This window comes from Primulina tabacum, chromosome 2 (genome assembly GCF_025594145.1).
Source record: "Primulina tabacum isolate GXHZ01 chromosome 2, ASM2559414v2, whole genome shotgun sequence".
Lineage (NCBI taxonomy): Eukaryota > Viridiplantae > Streptophyta > Magnoliopsida > Lamiales > Gesneriaceae > Primulina > Primulina tabacum.
In genome coordinates this window covers 7,375,192-7,386,279 of record NC_134551.1, presented here as the reverse complement: position 1 = coordinate 7,386,279, position 11,088 = coordinate 7,375,192, and the positions used below count along the sequence as shown (strand labels likewise).

General features: G+C 33.5%; 1 protein-coding gene and 1 long non-coding RNA gene across 2 annotated transcripts; both read left to right on the top strand.

Annotated features, from left to right (window-relative positions):
- The first annotated feature begins 5,545 nt into the window (after positions 1-5,545).
- On the top strand, positions 5,546-9,397 carry LOC142528922 (uncharacterized). The gene is made up of 10 exons (XM_075634214.1): positions 5,546-5,993; positions 6,201-6,381; positions 6,736-6,869; positions 6,960-7,072; positions 7,514-7,637; positions 7,747-7,902; positions 7,995-8,147; positions 8,458-8,537; positions 8,887-8,936; positions 9,030-9,397. Exons 1-10 carry the CDS (start codon positions 5,586-5,588, stop codon positions 9,158-9,160), a joined length of 1,530 nt encoding a protein of 509 aa, XP_075490329.1. The 5' UTR covers positions 5,546-5,585; the 3' UTR covers positions 9,161-9,397.
- A 62-nt stretch (positions 9,398-9,459) lies between these two features.
- Positions 9,460-9,769, top strand: LOC142538109 (uncharacterized). Its single transcript, XR_012818649.1, has 2 exons — positions 9,460-9,530; positions 9,698-9,769. It is a non-coding gene; the product is annotated as an uncharacterized LOC142538109 (long non-coding RNA).
- The last annotated feature ends 1,319 nt before the right edge of the window (positions 9,770-11,088 follow it).

The window sequence follows — 11,088 nt, the reverse complement described above, 5'->3', positions numbered from 1 at the left end:
CTCCATTGGAGTGGCTGTAACGTCCATTGGAGGATTTGAAGTACTACCCTGTTCAGGTACTCTTCTCGGAGGCATATCTGATAATCAAAAGGATTAGTAATCCCAATACACAAATATGTTTCAGTCCTCCTCCGATCATCTTACTGCTGATCCAGAATCGGTGCTGATCCATTCTCAATAACACATGTTTTCAAATCAAGTCAGATAAACAGATAAACATGCATTATAAAGCAATAAAGCATGCTAGCAATCAAAAGCAGGAAAGAAAACCTCAATCCACCCGCTCACTAGCTCCTATCTCAATCTCAAGGATCTATCACTCTGATACCACCTGTTGTGGGGGACCGGATGCTAATCAGTTCTTAATCGTCATCAGGATCAATTTACTAATCAAGTAATTAGGGTCATAAAATTTTTTTCTTTTTAATGCGGAATGTAGTGAAATCAAACTAATATACAACTCAGTATAAAATAAAGTACAAGTCCTGTACCGTCTACAAATCAGTAAAAACTAAGGTTCAACATCTAATTATCAAGTGCCAAAATCCTATATACATCAAAGTCCGAAGTCTCCACTCTATCACGATCTCTCCTCATCTCCTGGACCCTGATCATGTTCCACCTGTTGTCATGTACACATACAAACAAGACAACAGCCGGATAATTCCGATGAGAATATAATCCCAGTATAAATCAACGAAACATGCAATCATATAAACAAATATAAAGCATGTAACAGATAACAGCAATATGTATCAAAATCTGAAACATAATCAATATCAGACTGTCGACAATACTCGTAACTCTACAATTCAGATTAGACTCAATCCTAGTCTAGGGATCCCGGTTTCCAGAAGTTGGCATTCCCATATCGACCAACAGTAATAGAAAAGACTCCAGTTCTATCCACGTCGATAGGGTATCGATCACCAGTAATAGAAGAAGCTCTGATTCTATCCACATCGATATAGTATCGATCACCAGTAATAGAAGAAATTTCGATTCTATCCACATCAATATGATATCGATCATCAGTAATAGAAGAGTTACGATTCTATCCACATCGATACAGTACCGATCACCCGTAATAGAAGAAGCCACATTTCTATCCACATCGATAGCCAATCATCCGGTGACAGACTTTGGCATTATCGCCCATACACTATCTTGTGACATCGTGCAATGTGCCCGTGGCGATCCCGCCACTATCAGGCACTTCTGTCACAAGATTACTCGTCTAATACCTGCTATCTATAAATCAAGAGAACAAGTACATCAATCAAATCAATGCAAATATCAATGAAATAAAGTAAAGTATGTGATTTAGGGAAACTCAAGTCTAAACCGACTTAAGTCGATCTCCCGATACCACATTGACTTATGTCTTCCGTTTGTAGTCTCGGTCTGAAGCAATATCAATTCTGAACTCAAGACTGTCTCTGTAAATGTCCAGTTGTAGCCTGCGTTGATAGGAACACAGTACCGTAGTCAGATTCAAAATCAGACGGACGGATTCTCACAAAATCCCAACTTAAAATCAAAGTACAAAGTTGGCTTCGATTTTCCTTTTCCTCTTTTGTTTTCTTCGTAACTGAATCCTATATATATATATATATATATATATATATATATATATATATACACACGTACATGCAACAAGGCAAATGGCTCACTCTACGTGCAACACGTCTCGCGCATATGCGCGACCCTCCTCCGCGCATATGCGCGAGGCGATAAGCCCTGGCGCGTGTCTACACGGCATCTCGCGCATATGCGTGCCCTTACTCGGCGCATATGCGCGAGACCAATGTTCAAAAATGCCAACTCTCGGGTTATCTCGCGCATATGCGCGAATCTAAGTCGCGCATGTGCGCCCAACTCTCTGGACCTCTCGCGCATGTGCGCGTATTAAGGTCGCGCATGTGCGCCCAATGCTCGGTCTCTCATTATGGCTTCCGCACAGCTCGCGCATATGCGCGCCTACTCTTCGCGCATATGCGCGAGACCTTCGGTCCTCGCACCACAATTCCCACATAAAATCTCCTTTTATGTCTCGGTTAGCCCCTCTCATAATCGTCTCGATTAAAATCAATAATCGTAATTTAACACGATATTAAATCTCGGGCATTACAATTATACCATACATTAACTCTTTCAAATTATGAAAATCTCGAATTGCATGCATTGGATATCAAACATTTCTGATTATTGAGGGTAATATACATGTTTATTGATAGTAATTTAATGTCCATTTGAATCTCTTTTAATTTTTTTGTGCTCTCTTATTTGAATTTTAAAAAGACAATTCAAGATATACAACATATCTATGGTTTTGGAAGAAAACTACAATGCATTAATTCTTTCAAATTAAGATAATTTCGAAATAATATGTATTTGTGATTAAAAATTTATGATTATTAAATGTTAAATTAATGTTCATTGGAAAACATTTTTGTAGTGATAACTTTTAACACTCAACCAATTTTATTTTTAGAAAAATTAAATAAAGTAATTTAATATTGTATCACTTTTTTAGTAAGTAATTTGGGCAGGAAATTATTTAAAATAGCAAAATTTATTTTTGAATGATTTACCTTATGAGTGATACTGAACATTGCAATCATTTGTATTTTAAATTTATTTATACAGTTTTTAATTAAAATGATTGATATAATCAATGAAAAAATTTTAATATAGTTTTTGTTTTCAATAGACTTTAGTTTTAAACTGAGTAAAAAAATAAAAAACATATAATACATAAATGACATTTGAATTAATATAAAAATTAATTAAATTCAAAATTGAATTAAATGAATTGATATAATCAACGCAAACAATAATTGAAGTGATCATTTATTGCAGTACACATATGTCAATATTCATGATAAATCTTTCCTTTTTTAGAAATGACATTTTGGCGAGAAATTATTATTTTTGACAAAAACTCTGCTTATATATATATATAAATTATTGATTTTTACCGTTGTATTTTTTCATGAAAAGTGGACATGGGATAAGAAATCTAGTGTTCACTTGGATTTCAGACAAGTATCCCGAATTCAACTTGAAACATCTTTCTTATAATTTTCAATCATGGTACTTGCGATAATCCATATAATAACAAAAAAAAAAAAAATCTGTGGTTGATATCTTTCTCATTAGATATGCAAGCATGCAAAATTCAGATATATCATGTGTGTGTGAATAATTTAGAAAACGAAATACAATTATTCTGATAATTTTGAATGAGAATAATTGAAAATCAATACTGCTTTCTAGATGAGTAATTTCAAATGTCTCCACGCAAATATAACCCAACAGTCGACATATGATTATATTAAGGAAAAACTCTGATTTATAATTTCTATTTTTCCTAATTTATATTTGTAACCAAATATAATGATTGATACCCAAAATTTAATGAGCCGTGATGCAAATATTATAATTTCTCTTGGAAAAATATATTGTTGGCCTTCAAAAGTAATTTTTTCATGTGTCAATTGCGTGAGACACATTTAAAATATTATTTTTTATACAAAAATTGTTAATATGAAAATAATTGACTCGGTATATGAGATTAAAAATATATGGATTAAATTTCAACAAGCAAATACTCAATTTGATGGATTGACTGCCATGATCCAATTTGCCATAAATTACAATGTTCCATGGATTATACTATGGGAATATGGACTCCTAAGAAATGGCTAAAGAAAAGTTTGAAATCAAATTCTCCCATACTATTTTAATCAGAAAAATTTTAATAAAATGGTGGGGACAAAGAAGACTTCTTTGCAGAAGGTAAAATCTATGATCGACATGGGGTAATTGCTCTTGGACCAGCCAGGAGACTATGAAAAATTTGAATCATGATATCCCAAACCAAATTACATTACTCAAAGAGCTTTTCCAACATTTGGATAAAAATACCATTACTTCTATGTTTTCTGAAGTCTTTGGTGAAAAATCAAATTTATCTACACAAGCATCAACCTTGACCTCCTCCAAAGGAAAAGAAAAGACTGAGGATGATACTCCAATGACAGAACAAGACAACCCATAGCAAGATGCTCAAGATCCGTATGAAGGAGATGATGATATTTTTGCATTATTGAATGCATAATGGGATAATGAGCTGGATTGCACGACTAAAAGTCTATTGTAAAAAGTTTGTATTATTGTTATGTATTATTGTGTTTGTATGATTATCTTTTAAGTAATACGTGTCATTTTTTTAGGCGAAGAATATGGAACTACTGTTTTAGGTTTTTGTTTATTTAAGGAGTGGATTCCCTTTGTGATCCACACATCGAAAAACACTACTTTCTCTTTCGGAATACAAAGTTTATTACTTCGAAGCATTCTTTCTGAAGTTCCATCTTCATATCTCTGCAAAATAATGTAAGTATATGTCTTATGATTATATTTATGATCCACCTTTCGATTATATCATGTCATCTGCAAATTATCTGTCGAAACTAAAGAGGAAGATCAAATTAATAAAATCTCAAATTGAGATTCTTGAAAATCAATTAAAAGACCCAGAAGTCAATCTATTTATAAACAGTGGTTTACATATCCTAGTTTGGAAAGATCCAAAATTACCTTGAAAGGCATTCGAGAAGCAAAGCTCACAGCTTGCTACTTAAAGCTGAATATTTGAAGATTAATTTTAATTTTCTACCTTTATTAAGGTTGATCTTTGTAAAAAGCCTTAAAAGGCACATGTCTCTTATTAGACGATCTCACGAATCTTTATCTGTGAGACGGGTCAACCCTACCGATATTCACAATAAAAAGTAATATTTTCAGCATAAAAAGTAATGTTTTTTCATGGATGACCCAATTAAGATATTTGTCTCACAAAATATGACCCGTGAGACCGTCTCACACAAGTTTTTGCCAATATTAATGCATAGGATGATTACATCAAAATATATAAGTTATAACATATAGAAATACTTTTCATCTAAATTCTTCAAGCAAACAAGAAAAAAAACAAAAAAGTAATCTCTCGGACGAAAAAACTTGGCATGGTCTGCATGAATTCAATTCTATACCCATTTGATTGAGCTGTCAATGTTGCAGCATTGCATGTTACGCATACAATTCAACCACAATCATCTCAGCAATATCTTCTTAGAAAATTCCAAAACTAAAGCTGTCACAATTTATTTTTTTTTTTTGACAAATTCGTTTCAAGAATTTTATGAAGAGAACTTTATAGTATTTCCAAGTTTAAAACTAATATATTTGCATATTTATCTATAAAATTTAGGTTTTTCAAGAATTTCGCCAAAAATTTACTTCTTAGATTTACTGAATATTACAATTCATTTTTTTCAGTCAAGAGTGACTTCGGTATGAAAATCTAGATCTAACTCAAAACTTGAGAACTTATCGTCAGATATGAGACAAGTCATGAGTAAACTCATGTTTCGATACACATATGTAAAATTTAAAAATTGTGAAATTATATGAAGACATGGTGTGACTTTGACACAACACAAGACTAGGGGAGTAGGGGACTATAACACCTAAAACTCACATCACAGAATAAATATAAACAAAATTTGTCCAAAGTTATGAAACTCTCTTCTCCACACACCACATACACTGGCATGGCTTCATTTTCATCAGTGATATTTCTGCTACTAATTCTCAATGCCACTGTAATTCTATCAGCAGCATCACTTCCAGCTTATTTTCCAGGGCTTCTCCAGTCTTCACTAGAGAAGAGTGGAAAGATTTCGAAGCCAAAAACACCATACGAAACCCGTTATTTTCCTCAAATCTTAGATCACTTCACATTTAATCCCAAGAGTTACAAGATTTTCTATCAGAAGTACCTGATCAACAGCCAGTACTGGCAAAGAGGAGCCCCCATCTTTGTTTACACTGGGAATGAAGGAGATATTGATTGGTTTGCTGAAAACTCTGGCTTCCTACTTGACATTGCTCCGAAATTTCATTCCCTCTTAGTTTTCATCGAGGTATCATGAAAAGTTCCAAATTTCATTCGCCTCTCAGCCACTACAAAATAAGCTGCATGTCGCCAATCTAAAGGGCTTTTTAAATATGTGCACGTGGCTCAGCATTCTGCACGTATATGAAAATGGTCTCTATTTAAGACCTGAAGCATGATGTTTGATTAAAAGGCTTATCTTTTTACTTTTTTTGGGAAAAATTCCGACTTTTAGCATAGGTTCTATGGAGAATCACTACCTTTTGGGAAGAACTCTTACAAGTCCGCAAAGACATTGGGATACTTGAATTCACAGCAAGCATTGGCTGATTTCGCAGTTCTGATAAGAAGTTTGAAGCAAAACTTATCCACTGAGGCATCCCCTGTTGTGGTTTTTGGAGGATCCTATGGGGGCAGTGAGTCCAAATTGTATTTCCTTCCATAATATAATATGTTTTTACCAAAAAGAAACGTGATATTTTTAACTTTCCATAAAGAAATTATAAATTCGGGTTCCTCACTCCACAGTCATTAGAAGTGAAGTTTTCTGGTGAGACTTCTGCAGCTCTTCATGTGGATTTTGCTCTCATATGCACTGCATTCTTGCCAGCTAATTGGGATTTTGGAATTTTTCTCGCTGTGCATTCAAATAGTTGTCCTTTGTTTGTTCTGTTTCTTGATATGATATCAATTATTAAGGTTGATTGGCACCATGGTTTCCCGCTAACGCAATTTTTTTAGCTCAAACAAAGTATTTTTTTTGTTTGCAGTGCTTGGTGCTTGGTTTAGGCTAAAATACCCACATATAGCCATTGGAGCACTGGCATCCTCTGCCCCAATCTTGCAATTTGATAGCATTACTCCATGGTCTAGCTTCTATGATGCTGTTTCTCAAGATTTCAAGGTTTTCTCTAAAATTAAACAAAAAATTAGTGAACTCACCATATAAAAAAGGCTAAGAAAAAAAATGTTGGAATAAACTCGTTTTCGACAGGATATAAGTTTAAATTGCTATGAAGTGATAAAGGGGAGTTGGGCAGAAATGGATGCTATTTCGACGGACAAAGAAGGTTTAGCTCAACTTAGCCGCCATTTCAGAGCTTGCAAGTAAGATTTCATAAAGAAAAACAACATTTTTTTTATTGGATAGCGCTAATTTCTTCTAGTGTCTTGCGTGGCTGCCTCTATGATAAACATAAGAAATATAGATAGCATCTGGGGTGCTGTATAGTTTCAAATATTTCAAGTGCACCTAATACTATATATAACTTTTGCTATAGCGTTCGATTATATAACTGGTCTCAAAGCGAATTTGTCGTGTATTTGATTTCCACGAGTTGCAACCTAGTGCAGGGGAATAGTCCGAAAATAATCATTGATCCAATTGCCTTGTGTGGCTACCTACATAACAAAGCAACTGAAATATGATGCTTGTACTACTCTAGGACTTACAAGCTATAGTTTTTCCCTTAATGGCAAACTGCTTGGAACTATACTTATAGTTGAACAAATTAAGTTGTCTGTAAAAATGTGTGCCTCGTGTTCCAGAGAAGTTACTTCAATTGAATCGGCCCGGAACTGGCTATGGCAAGCCTTCGTTTACACAGCGATGGTTAATTATCCAACACAAGCTAACTTTATGAAGCCATTACCAGCCTACCCTGTGACAGAGGTGCGGCATGGATCGCCTATATATTATTTATTATCACGGACAACTGGTTTTTGAAGATTTTCGGATCCCTGGAATTGATTTATATCTTCCCTTTTCTTTTTCTGAGTAGATGTGTAAGATCATTGATGGATCAAAGCAAGGAGAAACCAAACTTAACAGAGTTTTCGCCGCTGCTAGCTTGTATTATAACTACTCAAAGACCGAAAAATGCTTCACGTTAGAAGATGAAACCGATGATCATGGCCTTCATGGTTGGGACTGGCAGGTTGATGAAATTTCTGAATAACAAACTACCGAAATGCTAAATAAATTCGTATGTTTTTTAATTTGTTTTCTTGATGTTCAAACGATGTTTAGGCATGTACAGAGATGGTTATGCCGATGATAGTTTCAAACGAGAGCATGTTTCCTCCATCTTCATTCAGTTACGATGATTATGCTACCGATTGCTCGAAAAAGTATGGAGTGAGGCCCCGGCGTCATTGGATCACCACTGAATTTGGTGGAACTGTGAGTACACAATTCAAATTCAAGAAGTTAATCTCCTCATTTGGTATTTCTTAATTTTTAATGATATATTATATGTTAACAAATAAGAAGGTTAAGTACAAAGTATTGTAAAATCTAAATGCAGAATTTTAGCCCATATGAATACTAATAGTTAAGCCATTTGTAATTGTTATTTTTATTGATGCGGCGATGATCATCAGAAGTTAATGTGCCAAAATAAATCATGTTCTTGAAAAACAGTTGTTTTCTTCAAGATTTTAATGTTAGAAGCTTCCTTCTATTCATATGTTAAACTCCGGATGCTATACAGAACATTGAACAAGTTCTGAAGAGATTTGGCAGCAATATTATATTTTCCAATGGATTACAAGACCCATGGAGTAGAGGCAGGTCAGTTGGAAAGAAACTGAGTAATTTACTTAAGACATTTTCGTAGCTTCCATTCATTGAGATTATTCTTGAAATGGATACACAAACACATACCCATATATGATGTTAGCATAACCGATGTGAAACAATGATATTACAATCTCTTGTTTTTGAGAACGTCCGCCCCGTCAATCTACTTGCATTAGGAATTTTGAGGTGGCTCGTACATGGTCGAGAGGAGCATCCAGGCATGACCCGAGCTCGGATATCATGTTGATGTATATGAGCTGATGCATTATGCAGCCACACGTCATTGATTAGCATTGCGTTTAATTACTTATCTGATAAATATCGTTTTGGCTATATCTAGTGTTTTGAAGAACATATCTGCTAGCATTGTAGCACTTGTGGCAGGACAAGGTAGTATTTCATCTAACAACTCTCTCATCTCTCAAAGAATCGAATGCTTTCCATTAGTATTGCCGATGCTTATATCTCACTTGCTCGAAACAGGAGCACACCACACAGATTTACGTGCTGCGACGAGCAGCGATCCCGAATGGCTGATTTATCAGAGAAATCAAGAAGTTGAGATCATCAAGAAATGGATATCAGATTATCATCTTGATATGAAGCAAGAATGAACAGCCGCCTGGTCATGTAATATCTGCATAAAGTTAAAAGTGCAAAAAACATGGTACAAAAATCGATCAAGTCTTATGGCACAAACACTACGTTGAATCTTTTGAAATGTCCCATCTCTTTACAAACTGATATTCTGATTATAAATTCGTAAATGTTTTATAGGCTTAAAATTTATGAAAAGTATACGTACCTAAATTGCATCACTACCCATTTTATTTATTAGTTAATGTTTGAACAATTGATTGTGGATGAGTTTGCGATTGTTTTAGCAAAAAAATTCAAAATATTAAATTCTTTTGTTTTATGATGTACCGTGCCCCATCTAGCATTCTACAAATTTAAAGGGATTTGTTTTAATCATACGAGTAGGTTTTTGTGAGACGGTTTCACGAATCTTTATCTATAAGACGGGTCAACCCTACCGATATTCACAATAAAAAATAATACGTTTTCATGGATGACCCAAATAAGAGATATGTCTCACAAAATATGACATGTGAGACCGTCTCACACAAGTTTTTGCCTAATCCATGAAGCATGATATATTTGTTGTTACAACAAAAATATTATTATTTGAGCTTATTCTACCCCTTAACTTAATTAAAACACGGATGAAATTCTTGCTCTAATTTATTATATACTATTACCTGATGCACGCGTGACATATGTTTTAAATTCTTTTTAGAATTTAATAAAATTTTGTAATTAATATATATTATAAAAAAAGATAATATTATTATTAAATTATGTCACTCATTTAATTTATTTCTTCAAATTATTTTTATCTTCTTAACCCTGATAAATTTATATACATGTAAGAACGTGGATAGAGGCAATTGTTTTTCAATTATGAATCAACAAAATTACTATCACGTAACCATCTTTATGTGTACATCATGAAAGACAATGAGTAATTTTGTAAAGTTTTTAATTGTTAGAGGCAAAAATTTACGTGAGACGGTCACACGAGTCGTATATTGTGAGACAAATCTCTTATTTGGGTCATCCATGAAAAAATATTACTTTTTATCCTAAGAGTATTACTTTTTATTGTGAATATCGGTAGGGTTGACTCGTCTCACAGATTAAGATTCGTGAGATTTTTCACAAGAGACCTGCTCATTGTTAGGCATAGATGATGCAAAACGAAATTGTTATCTTGACCCATCAAATTCATAGCATGTGTACGATACTTCCAAATTCAAATATGCCCCAATATTTCAATTCAGATCAATTATCTAATCATTTCTAACTTCTCATTTTTTCAAAGACTCATTTTCTATGCATCAATACAAATCAGTTTTGCTAAAATAAATCTTCATTTTTAGGTAGCAACTCTTCATGCCTCAAGAAAAACAAAGAATTTTGTGGATTGACGGTAATGTTTTCCAATTGTGAATTGGAAAAACAAGCCTGACATCCTCACTTTGATGTATAAACCATAATATATCAGATAGATATTTTGGTCAATCTATTTACGTGTGTGAGGGACATATATTGAAAAAAAATTGCAATTGTATTGAGAAATTATTTGCACCTTAATTCATTGTCATTAATCATTCTTTAATCACATCTTAATATTCACCTTGAAAAATATTACCGTTTGTCTATGATGCATTTAGTATTGGAAGAAGTTCAATTATATCATATTTAAATTGGCGAGTGATCGTTTAATAAATAATTAGAACATCTTGATTTTTTTTATTATTTATAGTTCATTACTATCAATGATTTTAATAGAGTTTTGATATTATTTCTAATTAAACTTCTAGAATAATCTAAAATAAAATTCTAATTGTGAATTTAATACATACAATTAATCAAAGGTAAGCTCGAATAACTCAAAAGTTATACATAAGTCAAATAAGTCAATATCATTAATTTTTATTAGGCAAAAACTTGTGTGAGACGGTTTCACAGGTCGTAT